The sequence below is a fragment of the Dermacentor albipictus genome, chromosome 10 (assembly GCF_038994185.2).
Source record: "Dermacentor albipictus isolate Rhodes 1998 colony chromosome 10, USDA_Dalb.pri_finalv2, whole genome shotgun sequence".
Classification (NCBI taxonomy): domain Eukaryota; kingdom Metazoa; phylum Arthropoda; class Arachnida; order Ixodida; family Ixodidae; genus Dermacentor; species Dermacentor albipictus.
This window is the reverse complement of record NC_091830.1, coordinates 86,209,848-86,228,834: the sequence shown is the minus strand read 5'-3', so window position 1 is coordinate 86,228,834 and position 18,987 is coordinate 86,209,848. Positions and strand designations below refer to the sequence as shown.

At 43.6% G+C, this 18,987-nt stretch overlaps 1 protein-coding gene across 1 annotated transcript; it reads left to right on the top strand.

The window, feature by feature from the left end:
• Positions 1–810: 810 nt before the first annotated feature.
• On the top strand, positions 811–17,161 carry LOC139050352 (uncharacterized). The gene is made up of 8 exons (XM_070526590.1): positions 811–820; positions 1,563–1,609; positions 7,082–7,114; positions 7,602–7,713; positions 8,563–8,675; positions 10,971–11,009; positions 13,645–13,680; positions 16,964–17,161. The coding sequence occupies exons 1-8, from the start codon at positions 811–813 to the stop codon at positions 17,159–17,161; spliced, it is 588 nt and encodes a 195-aa protein (XP_070382691.1).
• Positions 17,162–18,987: the final 1,826 nt, after the last annotated feature.

Sequence of the window (18,987 nt, the reverse complement as noted above, 5' to 3'; positions counted from 1 at the left end):
TCTTTTCACCTCTCTAGTAAGTGGAGACCGGCCTTCACAGCCTCTGAACTATCACTACTGAGCACTAACACTGAATAATTTGCCTGTGGAATACGATCTTTGTACAAATTTAACAATGCATGCAGTATATAGAACAAGGTCATTTTCCAGGCGGAAGTAGTATAAGCGCTATCATTAGGGAGTAGCCTTTTTAAAGTGGCTTTGCTATGCTTCTCTCGCCCCAGTGACAGCCTATCTGTAACCTGGGTGCCCAGCGATGGTGAATTTTTTTCAGAGCGCAGTTAGGCGGCCGTTCCTGCGGCGAGTGTCGGCGGTATTGGCGTAACCAAGCGAACGAGCACAGCAAAAATTGAAAGCTATTTAGGAGCGCAGCGCGGGGTGAAACACGCAAGAAAGAGACCGGAAGAGGGTATTGCTAAAACCCTTTAAACGTCTAAAGTAGTGACGATATCCTCCTCCGCCTTCACTGTTCCTCGTTTCTCCTCTCTTTCACACTCCCTCCTCGACCGTGGCGCCGCCTACACTGCTCGAGCATAGCAACGGCGCCAAGATGCGCTCCTCGTCACTCCGTGGACGCTTATCGAGCAAAAATGGCGCTGATGCACGGCGCGAGGGCCCACTTGATGCTATCAGGCCAATAGCGACGCGGCGTCGGCCTAGGCCAGAGCGCGCGAGGAGAAGGCGGCATTCTTCAAAGCCTGGCCGCACTTTACGAAGTTTAAGGGATTTTAGGTACGACGAAAGGGCGGCGAGAAAAGCACAGTGCGGCGACAGCGGCTACGAGCGCTGGCTACGAGCGCTGGCTACGAAATGGCGTCAGGTGAGCGTGCGTCGTCTGCGGTGGTCTGACGGAGGCGAAGGCTGCGAGTCGCGCCCACGTGACCACCACGCGCGTGCTCTCGCGATCTCCAGATTAGCGGTGCAGTCACGCCGGATTTGGCTCCATTTGCAAGGGGCCGCACGAGACAGAATGTCTGCGCGAACCAACATATCGCGAGAAGAAACCACGCATAGAGCGGCGCTCGAGTGAAACATTACGGACTATCGCAATTGTCAGTGAATTTGTCGGTCCTTGACAATTTTTTCGCACTTGACGATCAAGATTCGCTTCCTGATGACAAGAAATCTACTTACCAATGGTTTTTTCTGCAGCATGCTATATTATTATTCTATTCATACAGCATTAAATGTTTATTACAGTCAATATTATGTTGAACGTCATCATCCCACCTGCATTGTGAAAATGACAAAGCATTTGTGTATTAGGTGTTATTAGCTTTGTCTACACTGGGCCTTTCATTGCTCCGCTAGTCTATTTCATTCCTCTCTGCTGTATCGGCTTCATCTGAAAGCCTGCTCAGGCTTGTTCTTATGTATTATATTTCAGGCCTCTCAATGAGAAATATTGCAGATAAATAACAAAAAAATGTTTTAAGCAAGTGTTCAGAGAGTAAAGCGAGTGTTTGTCACAAGTTTTTGTCCCTCGTCTCTGGATCTTTAGGCAATTGAACTCATCACAAAACTATTTGAGGTTGATCTGTATATAACGCACTCTCTTCCAGGCTCTTGCAAGGATGTAAATATCCCGGATGTGAGCAACCTGAAAAAGGTATTTATCTCTAGTGACTCTTGATATATTCACGCAAAAATGTGCGAAAGGTTAGAGGCACAATTTCCAACGACACTTCTGTGAGCTGCTTGGCTACGACATAATCATTTTCAAAGTCACAACATTCTATCTAAGCACAGTATTTAGGGAACGTCTGCATAAAAGTTTTGTCCTTAATTTTCCCTTGAAATGATAAGTCATATAGGCCCTTTAGTTATAGAAAATTCCTCTGGAATATTTCTTTATATTTTAAGCATTCACTCTCTTACTGTACTTATTTACGGGGTCGTTCCACTGGATAAACATTCTTTTTTAGCAAAGTGTTTAAATTTACCTGCAACATAGGCGCGAACAATGCAGTTTGCCATGTTAATGATACCGCGGATCCATCATGAAAAGGCGTTTCCGCAACCACATCTTGCCAAGTTTCGGTCAAGCTCTAAACTACAGCCGCCAGGGTGAGCACAGAGGTGCGTATCCCACCTGCATATGTTCTGGTCATGAAATGTGCTAGTTGGAATCCTACGTATAAAAGCAGAAGAGTCTAGAGCGGTAGCATACCCTGACGGCAGCCAGTGGCAGCAAGGTAGAAGGCTCGTCATTCTAACAAAATATTTCTTTAGGCTCCAGGCCGCAAATAGTTTAAAGCAGCAAATACCAGAACAGAATGCATGAAAAGGGGACGAGAACGGGCCTTCGAATAGCCAAAGTGTACAAGAATCATGCGGCGAAGGCCCGACTATTTCTTGAGGCGTTGGCATAGTTACCAACTAGCCAACGATCCGGCAAGCTCGGTAGGTGGCGTAGCGGTAGAATCTCTGACTTCGCATTTCTGCGTTCCCGAGGGCTATTGCTAGCTTTTTTTCTGGAATATTTACTTTTATTTTGATTTGCGTTTTAGGCCGCAGGGTCTCTACGGTTGCGAAAAGATTTTAATCACTTTGATCTCACAACGGGCAATCGCCGCAAGCTCTGCGTATCCACTGCCGCTCGACAGCGTTATGTATTACACCGCCGTGTCAAGCGTCTAAAAACGCCTACTGCACTGTTACACTGCGTTTATTCCGCTGTTCTTGTAGGATCTCTGTAGCGCATATAAGAACAGCACACTAAACGGAACTAAACATATGGCCCCACAGTTGGATGCTTCCGGCTGTCCGGCTACAGCGAGGACGCTGTGCTCCCTGCCATGCTCCCTTGTCGCATGCACAGAAGGGAATAAAAAAGGCCCTCGACCCGTCTGGCAAACTGCTCTAGGCAAAAAGAGAAAAGGAAACAAATACAAAAAATTTTTGGATTGGCACCCCGCCCACGCAGACCGCGCAGTAATCTTCGGTTACTGCGCTGTCATCTTAGGTTTATTACTGAGCCGTTGAAGGGTTGATTGCTGAGTCACTTTATTCATAATCGGAGACTACTAACAAAGCGGGCCACTTACGATTGGCTACGTATTCCTACTATTGACAAAAAAAGAACAGTTCATGTGCGCTTTCCACGTTCCACATCACATCCCCTTCTATAACACATTGAACACGAAACCTGTAACGTGTTACGTGCCACGAAACCTGTTATGCCATCGAATCGAGCCACTGTACGTAAAACCTCTATCGTGTCTACGCATAGCACAATCTATAATGCGTTTACTGCATTCAAAAACTGAAACAGCATGAAACTAGGAGTGTCTACACTATGCGGACACAGCCGGGAATTGTTTTCAACGTATACAGAAATACGAAGTCCGTACGACACCATAACTCGTGCTACCAATCTTGAAGCTTTCGTTAGTGATCCGCATAGCGGTACAATTAAACAGTCTGTCCGGCAACGGTCATTGGCAACTGTTTCCGAACGAAAACGTGGGTGACTTCTAGAGCAGTCAATGGGGCTAACTCTTCGGGGGAGAGTTACTCTTGGCTACTTGGATTATATATACTTGTTGCTGAGTTGTCGATTGCGGTTCTGACTTCGACATCCTCGTAATTGCAGAATGCTGCAACATGGATGCATTTAAACAAACCACTTGTCTGAATCAGTAGCGGGGCGCAATTGCATCAATGCTCCAGTTGAGAGAAGCACACGTTGTCATAGTAAGTTTATCGCGTTGACGAGCGCTGAATCGAGTGCGTTTTCTAGCTGTGAAAGCGCGCGTCAACGCTACGGAAGCAAATGCGACAAATTTGTGTCTGCGCCCACTCAGGCAAGTTGCACATCAATAGACGCAGAATGAGCTATTACGCGAGCTGTTAAGCGTGCTCATGCACTACCCGTCTTCACGTGCAACAGCGAAAAATTAACGAACTATTTCCGTCGTACTAGATAATATGTACACATAGAAAAATCAAGCCGTGGAAACCCATGGTCGCATTTCGCAAGTTATTCATAAAATCTTCGTTGCACTCATAAGGCCTAATACTTCCTTAGCGTATACAAGAACCTTTCGATGCTACAGAGCAGGCGTATTTTTGATATCGGTAATGCTATGATATATGCCGTCTTTCTTGTGCACTTCACATGGACTAAAATATGGGGAATATTTAAAAGCGGCATTTTCACTCACAGTAGATTCACTCTTTTCCATAAGTTATTCTCCAAATCCTCATGAGCGTATCTGTTGCTCTTCTTGAATGAAGCGAGGAAACGTTAAGCAAATTAAAAAGCCTTTTTATAAAACTCTAAGACCTAAGCTACCGTAGTTACTGCTACTCGGATATATTTATGACGTTAGGATGGATAGTTGGGCGTGTTGGTTAAGCATGATTTCTGAAGTGAAGGCGCTAAAATGACGGAGGACGAAGAAGAAACGCCCTGTGTGTGTGTTTCTTCTTCGTCCTCCGTCATTTTAGCGCCTTCACTTCAGAAATCATATTTATGACGCCATCGCAATTTCTTTCTGCGGGAAAACTTTTTTTTGGGCCTCAGCTGTACGTAGGAAGAAAAGCATTTATGCAAAACTTTACTGCAAATTTTTTTCGTCATTGTTATTGGCCTTTTTAACGAATGCCTCACCATATGTGGTTGCAGACTGCATTTCACACACTGTGAATACTTCAACGATGTTGCTAACCTTCCCGTATCCAATAATCTACACGGAACATGATGAAGTTCAAGTTTCACAATCGTCTGGGCCTAGTCTAAAAAGAAAAATTTCTGAAATCGTCGTTACGTTAAATTACAGCGAGAAGAAGTCCGTAACAGAGAATTTTGGTACACATCAGGCAAGCAGAGGAAGAGAGCAGTCTCACTAAATTTAGCGATAGGAAGCTGCATTGTGGCCGGAAAGTTTCGATAATAAGCAATAAATTTAGGATTTTGAGAAACACCACCACCAGGGCGCGAAGAACGGAGGGGTGACTATGAACTAACTATCCTGTGGCCTATGCATAACTATTTCACTCGAATAGAAGTTCTGTCGATAGCTACTGTACAGCTGTCTTCCTGTAATCTCGCTGCTATAGCTAGTTTTCAGAACGTTGCTCAACCTACCAGCTCAACGTAGCACACTTACGAATGACCATGAAGGCCCGTTTGAAATAATCTAAGCTAGAGCTTATTAGTAAGGTTTTATGACAGAAAAAATGCTCGACAAACAAAACAGGAAGGAATCCTTCGTCTGGCCCATTCTTCCGTGCGTTTATGGCACTACTCTTGAGTCGTAGAGACGATGTTTAACTGGCCCAACCTAACGATCATGTTTAGTGTACACAACAATAAATCACAGCACAGTGTTTAGGATATGCACTCATCTAGAGTTTTTTCTGGACATCGAACAATCCTTATTATTCTAATAATGTGGCTGCATCTCAGAAGTCAATTATATTTTGTAAACGATGCTGTTCTGTCACGGCACTCATCTCGATACATAACAGTAGGCTACATTTCAATCTGTGTTCTGATCTATTCAGCTTGAAAAGAGATTTGCGGATTCATACCTTCGATTGGGCTTTTTCAAACGCTCGCACTAGCTCTACGTATTATCCAAATTTCTCATTATTTCTTTTTTACAGTGTCTCGGCCAAAGAACGTGCAGCGCCTCACAGGCAAGTGCATGTACTGTCTACCTACTCTGTTTGATTTCTGTGTATGGATTGTTTCGTGATATTTAGATTCCTGAAGCCGCACTGTGACTCTGACAGCTAACTTAGGGAAGGAGCCCGGAATATTTTGAACACATAGGTGTCTTTAATGTGCACCTAAATCAACATACCCGAACATTTACGCGTTTCGCCCTAATCGAAACCGGTTGCTTTAGCTGGGAGACTCGGCAACTTTGGGTGAGCAGTATTATTTCACAAGCGCAAAGCCCCCGCGGCGGATCTTTTGTTAGACTCTAAAGGCAATCAGGGAAACCGTTAAAAACATCCTCGTGAATTAGTTGCAGAGATCATACATTGGCTTTAAAATATTGCAAATGATTTCGGTTTTCGGATGGCCTTTAGCGCTAAGATATTCTTGCGCTGGAAACTATGGCAAGCCTTTGGCATTGCGTGACTTGTGACTTTTCTTTTACGAATATTGCATATCAATTGTTCGGAACATATCCTGAAGAGTAGGTAGGTGTAATATTCGGTAACTTTAGAGAGAAATTTCCCGCTCAAGTAATTACAATCGAGCATTCCGTTCCGTGACCTTACTGGCGCCATTGGTTTCTCGTCGACCTCGCTTTGCCTGTTAAGAATAAGACCGATGGGAATAAACGCAAGATATATGTCTAAGAGAACAACTTAGTTGCGCTCTTACCTTCATATTTAAGAACATGTTCTGTCAGCTACAGAATATATATACATTGATAACGGGTTGTGCACCACGATTTCCAAAGGCGGCTTTCACTGACTCATGTAGGTGGCTTTGGGCATCCCTTCAAAAGGTGCACGACTATGAGCAATCAGAAATGACTGTATACGTGTACTAAAGATAAATAGGTGTTGCCAATAGGTCACTCTATTGTATTGGTTCCAAAACGATAGAAAGCCTGAAGAATCCCATGTATAAAAACCACCACTATTTTAGACCTACTGCATTTAAGATTGTAAAATATAAATTGTAATGTTCAAAATTAGGCAAACGGAATGATTTCAACGTGATGTGGCATGTGGTGACAGCTATATGAAACGAAGCTTTTAAGCACTCTGAGATAAAGGAGCCGGCCTGTGATATTGGAGATCACTTGCGTAAACCGTTATGCTGACCTCGCTTTATGATTTTGGGGACTCAGATCTCGTGACTCCTCCTATGAGTGATTTTTTAGCGCACTGTAGCATGCAAGACAACTTTTCTCAGGCCAAAAGAAATATATTTATTGTGTTAAAAATATTCCGATAACTCAACTTCGCCTTAGAATTTCTTTTGGGTTCTTTTGAGTAGCCTGTTGTTATCGTACAGATGGTTGAAGCCATTGTTGAAATTGTCGGGAATAATTGAAATGAAACCTAATTTGAATGAAACATATCTTCTTTTGTCTACATTTTCTTTTAGGACCCTATTGATGCTGTGAAGCCCGTCGTTACGGTAAGATGCGCTGCGTTTTCAAAAAAGGCACTTATTTTCACACATCAGAGTTCCACCGTTTCATATGCAACGGCTCTTTACATTTACTTACAGTATAAACTATGAAACGCAACCTCAAAATCTGTTACCTCGTTTAAAGTCCCGCAATATATATTGCGAGGTTCTAATCAACGTGTCGTTATCCCACCGTGGAAACCTTTAGCAAGAATTGATGCGCTCGTTCAAAATTAGATTATACATTATGTGATGCTTAAATGAGTACTGCTCTGGAGAGAGATGTCATTTCAGCAGTTCCTTCCCGGCCTATGTATACGTTGTAAGCAAATTAGGGTCGCAGAAATCCCTACTTCATGAGATAATGTGCTCTGGTATGTGCAATCCCTGGTATTTTCCTGTTAGGCATTCTTATTTTGATGATTTTTTCCATTAATATTGCAATGCGGAACGGCGAGCAAGTGAACTTCTGTGGACGAATTTTCCATTGCAGTGCGTGTATGAAGCCCTGAAGGAACAGAACAAGGCTACTGACATGGTGGTCGCATATGGCGATGTCATTTACGCCCTCGTCAGTGCGACGAACAACAAGGACAGCTCCGCTCGTAAGTTGTTCAAAGTGCGAAAGTTTCAATTTTCTTGCTGCTGCAGGAGAGCCGCTTTAGGTCATACTAGAGAGAAGCGTTGTACGAATGTGGGCGACGCGAAGCAATGTTGTAAATTCTGTCGCACTTTCGCACTGTCGCACTGTCGAAATTTTGTCGCACCCATGTGCGTTGACATCATGCTTGTTTGCTGTGGTGGTCACACCTTCTGAGGAAGGCCTCCCGTGTATGCGCTGTGCTTCGGCAAGGGAACTAAAGAGCAAACTCAAGGGAAATATTTTTTTCCTTCTCAGCTATGGATTTTTAGTAGGGGCAGCGGAGCACAGCTATATATATTTAAGTTGTTATGGCGGTTTGCTAGGATTAGAATATATATATGGACGTCTTCATTTGATCATCACTGGCAAAGCCAAGTTGCAGTGCTGTTATAACCGCACCTTTTATTTAATGATTTTTAAACCTAGTTTTCAACGCATGCAGTACAACATGCACGTTTAGCTTCAGGAGCACCAGGGGACAAAACGCACATGGGCTTCCTTGTCCCTGAGAATTCCACATTTCGAACCACCATCCACGAAAGTGACTCAGTGTGCTCATTACTTTCATCTTTACTGGCTACTTTACCAGGTCACGTCAACCTCCCTGGCTTTCCTCTAAGGGAACGTACTATTGCTCTCGAGGTTCCTTTCTTATGTTTTTGTGAACAAGCGGCACAACCGTTTCCGTTCATTTATTCTGAACAAACGTAGTTGTTACAAATATTGACAACATCCGCATTTATATTTTTCTGCCTAATTTTTCATGCAAAGCGGGGCGAGTGACACGACGTTGCATGTTTATTTTGTGCAGTGGCCAAGGACTTCAAGAACTCCGTTGACCAGACGAAGCCGGGTACCGTTCAGCTGACTCGCTGCACTCACGGAAACTTCACCGTTTCATTGCCGAGTACCGTCGTTGGCAAGGTAAGGCGACGAACGACTAGCTGCGCCGGAAGCTTTACTTAATAAATTTATGCATGGCAGAAAGGTAGGGTAGAAGCTGATCCATTTCCTCTTATTTTCTGTTCTATTAACATCTTTTTCTCGGTTTGCTCCGAGGGGTTTGAAGTGCATCATTTATCAGATCATGTACAATGTTGACAATGTTTACAATGTTCGAAGGGCATTGATCAGTATGCACGAGTCAGTCATTGTTTCAGTTACACCACAATTCTCGTACTATTTGAATTTTCGCGGCAGCGGTTTGCATTTCACTCGGCTAGCTTAACCCGCTGGCAACAAACCGGTGCCATGCCCCTGAAACGATTCTAGTGCATCGGACTGTGTAAATCCCGTGCCTCCGACTCCGCAAAGTAACTTTAAGTACTGCACATATGACATGTGTGATCCCTCACGCCAGGCATTGTGAGCACACATGTAAACGTGCTCTTCCCTCACATGCCTGCATCCTTAATTATGGAGAACTGGAACATCTTGAGCCTGCCTTTTCTTAGTGTACACTATTCCCCGCTCTCGTCGTGCCTTTTTTCTGCATTTGCTCTCCCACGCTCTGTCTTGTATTTGCGTTTGGCTCGTGTACGTTTTTTTCTTTCTCGCGCTGGGCGGAGCAGGTATGTGGTAGTCCCACTGTCGTCACCTCGTGGTCAAGGCGAGGCACGCGTGGAGAGAGAGAGAGAGAAGGTTTTTTTTTCGATTGAGGTGGGGAGACTTTCTTACACGGAGTGTGGAGAGCTAGCCTTGGGTGGGAGCGCTAGGGTACGTCTGCCACTCTGGCGCCATCTTCGTATTATCGGACCAATGCATTTCCTTGGAATCGACAAATAAAAGGAGGCAACCCTACTGACCTCCCCGTTTTCACAGCATACCGGGTAATGCGCACAGTTCGCAGCAACCGCCTCCGACGATATCGCCGTGTGAGTGCAGTCAAATCGGCGATACTGAATGGATTTATTTACATATACACATAGCATATCCGCGAAGACGTCGCTGGCTGTGTATCCATAGTATCTTTGAAATAAGTGTGTTACACGTAGGTGTAGCTTTAGGTCCAAGGATACGTAGTCGGCGAAAGTTTCCAAATTGATTGTTCCCTGCGCAGAAAAAAGTTACTCTGTCTGGTCAAAGAGATAAATATATTGAAATCATAATTTTAGAGCATTGAAGACTCACATAAAATTCAGCGATAATCTTCTTCCAAGCCACAGCGTTAAGGTTGCTACTGTAAAAGATGCGTTACATTGCCGTTGGCACGTTTGGTACCTCAACTCCTATGGGTAGTCGTGACTCGTAGCAGAAAGGACGAAACGTCTCAATGCCGCAAATAATTCACACGGGAAAGTCCGCATGAAAACTGACATCAACGGTATGCAGCTAAGAATGGTCGCACAGGCCGCGCGATGTTAAAGCATCAGGTACAATGCTATTATGTCACATGCTATATGTAAAATATTGATCAAGGTTACAATTGCTAAGTTGTTTCATATGGGTTATGTAGTCATAATACAGACAGCTGTACGAGAGATTACGAACTAGAAATGCGGTTCTTGTATACCGCGATCTGCATGTGCGCAACAAAACATAAAATTGCACGACACCCAAAGTTATTTCGTTTTGAGTCAGCCACCCCCAATATAATATTGCTAACTTGCAAACATGGGTGAATAACGTGAAAGGCACGCGGACGCAAGCAGTATCATCACACGAAGCCGATATTAACATGTACTTTTCCTTGCGCGTCCACAAACGCACAAATGATTCAATCAAAGTACGAGTTTCTTTTTTGTCTTTATTCACGTGTAGACGTTTATCGTACCTACGGCTTTCCATGATATGCAGTTCCACATGATCAACTTACACGTGCAGGTTTCTGAACTTGTTGAAGAACTGACGACATTTCTCAGCAGCGATCACGACCAAAAGAAGCCAGGAATTTGCTCTTGGCGCAATTTCGGCTAACCTGTCCTGCTCCCTTGTTGTGTGAACAAATATTACACGTATCGCAACAATCTGTATGCAATGGTAGGGCGCGTGCGACAACTGCCGTTGCAGTTTACACTCCATGCGATGTAAAAAAAAACGCCACGTGAAACGCTTTGACGGGCACGGGCGAGCGTGGGCTTCATAACTTTTCACTCATGATCGAAAGCAAACCAAACACAAATATAATGGCCTCTAGGAGAGAGGACAAGTTCACATCTTTTGTTTACTTGTGTGCTCTATGATGATTTTATTTGACCTCGTGTTGTATTTCCTCTGCAGTGCTCCAGCAACTTGGGCACCGACTGCCAGAAATCAAGCGTAAGTACACAAGTTCCATACACACCACGTGTTATATGACAGTTCCCGGACCACCGTTATTACGTAGGAACTAGCAAGACTTCGTGCTTGTGCAATTATATGTAGCTGCACGCATATCACAAGAGTGGATGTATCAAGTAGCAGGGTGATAGAAGAGGTCATTCTACACAGCGTGCTCTAAAGTGATAAAGTGTCAGAAACCACCTGCGTTTAGAAAAAAATTATGAAAATTATGAGCAGCCCGTTTGCACGAAATTTTGCGTGAAGTTTGACAAATCGGCCTCTGGAAATGCTTCATCTGGCATATGGTGTGTTGCTATTGGACGCAGTCCGTGTTTTGAGTGGTATTCTCGGTTCTAGGGTGACTAAATCGCAGCGTAAGACAGCGAGCGTTCGGGAGGGCCACGAAGCAGCACAACACCGGGGTAATGTTGCGAAAACTGCAGGACTGATTGGAGGAGATCGGTACCGAATCATTCATGAACTGTGTCAAATGGTAGAAATTGGTTAAGTGCAGTGCCAAGGCAATGTTACCTGAAGGACCAGTGACACGGTGTTCATCCACACCTCGTCCGCGCGTAGTTTGTTCCCAGAGTTCTGGCGAGACGACTGCGAGCAACATCTCATTGATGCTCGCATGCAACTTTGTGTCACTGCACGAGGAGACGCAACCTTCATGAACAGAGTCGTGACGGCTTATGAATCGTAGGTTTACGTGAACAAATCCGAAACGAAGCAGCAACCTTCCCACTGGAAGAACCTGAGATCACCGATACCGAAAAAAGCAAGGAAAGTACGAAGTGCTAACAAAACCACGTTCATTCTTTTCGGTGATGCCAAAGGGGTAGCGCGCCGGTAATTTGTTCCCAAAGGGCACACTTTTAATTCCGATTTCCACTGTGACGGTCTAAGACGTCTCCGAAGCACTATTTGCCGAAAATGACCTGAACATTGGCCCCACAAGAGGTGCCTTTCGCACCATGACAACGCGCTCAAGTGCCCTTCCTTCAAGACCACCAATTTGCGTCAAAGGAGACCATGGAAATGCCACTGAATTCTGCATTCGCATCCAGCTTGGTCTCGTGCGACTTCGCCTCGTTTCCGGAAATAATGCCGAACATCAAAGCATGACGTCTTGACCTTCTGAACATCATTCAAAAGGAAGCGCTGAAGGTCCTAAACGTGTTCATAGTCAAGGAATTGAAAAAAAATGTGTTCCGAGAAAGGTAAACGGGAGTGGGACAAATGAATTCAGTGCCACGGCGACTACTGCGAAGGGCACTAAGCCTGTAAGATAACAATAAACAGTTCTGTACACATAGTCTGGGAAGTTTCAGATACCGCCTCATACAAGCGGTGAGTTACATTATTACTCGTATAATTCGAAAAGGTCGCTTGATTTACTGCCAAACATTCCACAACGCTGAATTTCAATTCCGTAAAATCGGTCTCAACAGTATAAAGCTAACCAAGAATGTAGGGAAAGGAAGCTTAGATGTAATATTTGTTGTTTTATATAACATTTCGAGACGATTAGCTAAAGAGAAATCAAAGGGGGCATCAAAGAAACTTGACGCTGGTAGGTGCGAAACCTATAACGCATGCTGAGGTTGCGTCATGCTTTATGGGTTATAACTACCACCAGCTTCAAGTAATGTTTTCGTCCATTTTAATTTACTTTGCCATATTCTTTCTACATTTCAACTAAAGTGGTAAATAATTTTCTGAATGCTTTGCCTTGGCTTGAAAATGTTGTGGCTTAAAAAACATCGGATCACACAGCTTCCCCTCTTCCCATTTTTTTTGTTTTATAAAAGATGCCTCTGCTACTGTGCGTTGGATATTGTAGAAAAATGTCTTCATGGCTTTAAAACGGCTGCGTCCTGTCACAACCATTTTATACTACAGCCCCACAACGGCACGCGTTTTAGAGCCTCTTGTCCTCAAAAACTGTACTGAAGAGCCACAAAAGTGAGCCGCATTTGCGCGTCAGAGCGCTGCCTGGCAAGCACACGCGAAGCGAGTTTGGTCGAACGCAAAAATAGCGTTCCGTATTGCGGCTTGCTTAAAAATAAATAAAAATAAATTAAATAAACACCTTGTGCTCTGTGTGCAAGTGTTTGTCACACCAGTGATTTCCCCGTTTCATGCCACACCTTCTGGCATCGCTCTTCTCGCAGGCTTTTCACTGGTCTGCACGAGCTTTGTTATGATACCTTGGAAGTTGAGAAAACCTACAGGGTTTCCGTAGCGAGGACCTCTAAAACAAGAATTTGTCTTTGTTCTAGCAGCGTTAAAATTTTAAAAGGATGACTTGTTGTGGGGCTTCTCGGCGTTTACTTAACTACATATTGTACTGCGAAACCAGTAAGACCTAAGACGATAGCTTTTTCAGTATGTGGCTGCGCCTTCGCACTACGATAATAGTTAACCAAAACTTAAACATGTGTTTATTTGCATATCATATACACGTACGCGCGAAATTCCCGAAATGCTTTAGGTAAGCCTGCTTTATCAAGGCCACTTTGCTGTTGCTTCGTTGAGTGTTCTAGCCCATAACTATCTTAGTCATCCCGTAAGGACTAGATAATCCCTTACGTTCGCTCACTGATCTTTTCTTTTACTCTTCTTGCAGACTGCTCTTGTGTCTCCGCTTGTAAAGTATGTACTGGTAAGTATGCATTAAGTTCATTCGATCCATGAATTGAACTGGTCCAAAAACTGAGTTCGCCACTCCTTGGTAATCACAAACATGCGTGGACGAGGCAACCTATTGTGATGGGAAATAATGGCATCTCAGATGCCATGGTTACCGCAACAAGGTTTATCATTATGACAACCGGATTGCTATTGTTTTGAAAAGACTTCGAACAGGGCCGCGCTAGACCTGCTCTGCCTAATGCGAAACCGGTTTTCCCATGACGAAAGGGCATGAGGCTGTCGCAAAGAAACATTTCTTGCGGCAACAGAAAATGTTTCATTCCTTATGAGTATGTTTACGCCTAAAGTATCGCGCAATTTATTGTCGCTACACCGCAAATTTATCATAATTTTCTCCATATGTGTTAACTTGGAGAGTTCGTCCTGACTATGTGCTTGCATATAGCTTCTGCGTGAATGCTTGAACACCTGCTTGTTTGAGTGCGCCTGGAGCAGGGAGATTGGTAGGGACCCCTCATTCCTCAAAGAAGCTGTCAATAGTGTAGACTGGGCAAGGGGCTCAATTAGGCTGAGAACAAGCGGTGAGTGCCAAGCCCAACAGCGTGTAAGAACCAGTTAACAAAGTAGCGCTATGTGTGCAAGCTGCTGTCTTCAATACTTCCGGCGCAAAGAGAGGAAAACTTCCAGATCTATGTGAAACCGAGAAACTTGAAGTTTTTATGGAAGTGCTCACAGACTTGAGAAGTCTTACGTGCCTCCTTTGCCACTGCCTGAAATCTGCTGAAGACATGGCAAGCGCCCTAACTATATACGGTGCAATCATTCGATTTGCATGACCTTTGTCACAGTATGCTTCGCTATATCTGAGGTTTGTGCAGAGGGCTTCGCTTTTCCTTTGAAATTATTTTTAAGCAATCGCACCGTTCTAACGGACTTATAAGAACTGATACTAACATTGTTTTTATTCCGGAAGCGAGACCACGGTTTCCACTACTTTGTCCATTGCGGACCCTGTTATTCAGCGTCCAACATGGAGCATGGGAAAAGTGACTTGAGATAGAAAAAAAAGAAAGAAAGCTTTACTCGCATAAAGTCCTTAGGGAGTTGTCTAAGTATGCGTAAGCATGTGCCGCTTGCTCATCTCCACTCAGCCCGGTGTCATTGTCAACGATATGAGACTTGATCCGGTGAATATAAACGACAGCACTGCGGCGGTACGTACTGCTACGAACGGCAGCGCTCGGTTAGCTGATCACGTTCCCATCAATATTGGCCAGTATCCCTCTTTTGCGCCTTATCCATGCATTCTCGTCGAACCAATATCAGCCGTGAGCAGTCATTCTACGGTGCAGGCTGTGAATGCCCAGCGCCTCCTAGCATGGGAAGCCAACAAACACCGACACCGAAGAAAACATAGGAGAAATTACTTGTACTGGCAGATTTATTTAAATACGTGATAAATTAATAGCAATGAAAGTGGATGAAAAAAAATTCGGCCCATCATTTAAACCACTTTCCTTTCCTTCAATGGCTTCTAGATAGCAAAAGACGTGTGCTCTTCGAGCCATGACGTCATGCTACCTTGCCCGACAACCATAGAATGGGGATGCTCCCTACTAAGCCGTGGTGATTTTGGCGTCATCGTTTTCGTCACAACGGGGTTGAGAATTCGGTTCAAAAAGCATGACGTCATCAAGCAGAGTACAGTGGCCTCTTACCTAGGAAGCGTTGGTGTGGCGCGTCCGCGCGGGCCCCTATGGTAAAATCAATCGGCGATGGGGACACAGTGCGGCGCGTGCTGATAGCTTCGTGCGCGCTGTGTTCTCGTCGCTTAGTTTGGATTAGTTCGCCTTGAAACGAAGCGCGCAGGCAACGATCTTGAAAGCAATCTGCGATGGGCCTAGAGAGGGCGGCAAGTGATGATAGCTTCGTGAACGCTGTATTACCACTGCTGAGTTGATCTTGAAGCGAGAGGCCACCCGAAGGTGAATTCACTCCTTGCTGCGGGCTCTATCTTGAAAGCGATCGTCTTACAGGATGAACAGACGGATGGTCTTTGTCGTTGGATGAGCATAGAAATGCTTAAGAAATTCAAAACAACGAAATACTTAGATAAACTGCGCAAACATGCTTTTTTACGGCATTTCTGCTGCTTGAAAGCGCGTTAAAAATGCTTGAATTTCTGTTCGGACTTCTGCCTGTGATATTTTGTATGCAGACCCGATTCAACTTGAGGCAGTAATTCATTCTAAAAGATGCAGTAGTGTTAATGCCATTATGACAAGTTCCAATAGGTATTCGGCAGTAGCGGCTCCACCCCTACCTTAACAATGTTTTTTATTGGTGCGAAACATCGAAGAAGGCGTTTCTCTTGCAACCTTGTGTTTGGTATACGGCCATGTCGCCTATCGTCTGAGGAGCTAGAAAGTCGTATGTAAAGATGTGGGAAATCGTAACAAGCGCAGTACTTAATCGCACAGTAATCACCAGTACAGGCACATAAATAAGGAGCAATGCACTAGACAAAGTTAAAACAGAGAAAAAATTACTTCACATATAAACAATCGCGTAATCACTATATAATTAGTTATTTGTCATTGGCATTGAAGTGAAAAAAAAACGCATCTGAGCATTCAGGAAGATCGCTTCGTAATACTACCATGATTTAAATAACGCGCCTTACAATTTAGCTGAAAGTTTCCTGCAGTTCTTATATATTTTAAACATTTATTACAGATATTAATATGATGCCTGGTATTCCACTCGCCTCGGTAGCGTTATGGGTTTGGCGTGCGGAATTAAATCCTGGCAGAGGCGGCCACATTTTATTGGGAGACTAAACTTAAAATTAAAGAAAGTGGTTTATCACAACGCGTTGCTTGCACGTTAATCAACTCTAGGCGGTCAAAGTTAATCCAGTGTCTCCCTGTACGACGTCCGTCATAATCGTATCGTCGTTTTCGTTCGTGAAACCCCACAGTTTTTGTTTTTTTTTGCATAATATTCTGAACTTTTATCCAGGTGTACGAAAGTATATTTAACAAAAGATTCGAAACCTGTGCAGTCATTTCGTACTTTAATTGTTGCAATGTTCGTGACGCAAGGGGAGCAATCGCCTTTGAAATGGCGCTAGACGCACTGTGTTGTACTGCAAACAACATGACTTATTTTTGTTAGCAAGTTCGCATCTAATTTGCAACCGAAACAAAGAGATCACCAGCATTTTTCACGTTAGAATGGACTTTTAGTCAAACGGCATGCTCTAATTCTGCTTCATTACTTCTGTTTATCAGTGCCTGGTGAATAACGCCCTGCCCAATGCATCTCAAGACAAGATTGTCGCACTCGTGTGCGACCTCGTAAAACGAACCGACGTTTCTTCCATGGGAGGATCGTACCTCGCTACCGCCGTCAAGGACATCAACAGAGTCCTTTGTGAGTCATATGCTGACGCCGGGGCGGCTCAACTGCTCCTTGTCAACCAAAAGTGACACTGCTGTTTGGACGCGAAACTATTTCATTCATGTCTTCTCAATTTAGTTATAACCTCTTGATATCTTAATATAGATATGCGACATAGTAGCTCTTCAAGGTGATTTTTAATGTCTACTGTTACGTTATGAATCTGAAAAAGAATTTTAAAACTTAAATACTACGGTTACTTGTCGAAAGCTGCGTTTTGCCGTACGGGAACAAACATAGCTTTTTCCTCATGTTAGCTATGAAAAAAACTGCATTTATTTACTTAAACGCATATGTGAAGGTAGAACTACGTGTGGTACATTGCAATCTTGTTGCCGTGTCCGGTACTTTCACGCAGTCTCAGTGATCTAGAAACGCACCTGAATGTTGCTTTCCGGCGGCCGGAAAGACAAAGGTCTGATAAATTCAGTGTGAAATTTATCGATAACCGATGAAAAGAGCATTAGTAAACCATTGCTTTACACTTACTACACGCAACGTACGTCATACTCATGATAAATTTTGCGTAATTACTTCCGAGTGAATTTCGAAAATACGTTGAAGGCTATGTGCGATGTATTATACAAGGGGTCTTAGCAGGTCCAATCAATCAATCAATCAATCAATCAATCAATCAATCAATCAATCAATCAATCAATCAATCAATCAATCAATCAATAAAAAATCAATCAATCAATCAATCAAAGCTTAGTTTTATTTTCAAATACAGTGTGGAGGACTAATTTGTGGTAAAAGAGAAAACCCAGTCTAAACGTCCACTTTTTTATTTTATTTTGTTCTTAATCCTCAGGGCCCGAGTGCATTACAGAGGGGGGTGGTATATCCGACAAAGTGGAAAAACGAACAGCAGTCAATTTGTATGAAACCGAAAAGAAAAAGAAAAAGCTACATCAGTACAATGTTTGACAAACTCGACAGGGCTCTCGACCGCATTTAACCACACTCACAAATGCTACAGGAGATATGCGAATTTAGCCTTTCTTCGCACTATCTTTTTCTTTTTTTGACCATTGAGAATATTTGGAAATTACCTTAAGGCAGCCTTGAAGAGAAAGGAAGAAATCTCTTTTTGGAACATACCAAATGTAAGGCCTCCGTGGCCCCTAAGTATTGTGTCGACTTATATCTCTAATATCGGTTGTTTTTGTTGTTTATTATTCCTGTCAACACATACATAGTGAGCAAAGAGGCAGGAATACAGGAGTGACACAACGTTTCCGCCCCTGGCTAGAGGAGGCCGCAGATAGTAACAGCCGGCGAAAAATCTCGTGCACGAAGGAATAGTGGCAAATTTAACTTAGGGGAAGGTGAACCCTATAAAATGCATAAAAATCACCGATAGAGAGAAAACTGAGCAAAGAAAACTAAACAAAAAGTTATATGAAATGAAACATTGTGACCGGCGGATCAGTATGGCTACAGTACCGGCGCTGTTGGGAACGCTTGATTCGTCGCATGTTTTAGGGAAGTTTCCCTTGAAGGAACTGAGGGAGTCATACAAATACTATTCAGCCGCTTCTTCGGTGCTCCGCTCCGTTCATCCAGGAGGCATAAAATTTAATTCTTGTAAAACTGATAGAGCGAATGTGTCCTAAAGGACAAGCGACTTCAAACACTCAATAACTACATCCCGTCGCTTAGTTTCAATGCGTCAGCACTTGAATCACAGGAAGTTTAAACATTCTCAGCCATCGGTTATTGAATAACTTTTAAAATGCCTTTATTACGTTAACACAACTGCACAATAAAAAAGGCATTGATTCAAAAGCCGCATGATGTTTATTGGCAGTCCTCAGCTGCCATTAAATTGCTGCATGTCTGCCTGAGCGAAAGT

What these genes read in the sequence shown, in the direction of transcription:
- LOC139050352 (XM_070526590.1), top strand. An exon ending in CAACAAGGACAGCTCCGCTC is followed by an intron (nt 7,714 to 8,562) that starts GTAAGTTGTTCA and finishes TATTTTGTGCAG; the next exon opens with TGGCCAAGGACTTCAAGAAC. An exon ending in CGAGTACCGTCGTTGGCAAG is followed by an intron (nt 8,676 to 10,970) that starts GTAAGGCGACGA and finishes TTTCCTCTGCAG; the next exon opens with TGCTCCAGCAACTTGGGCAC.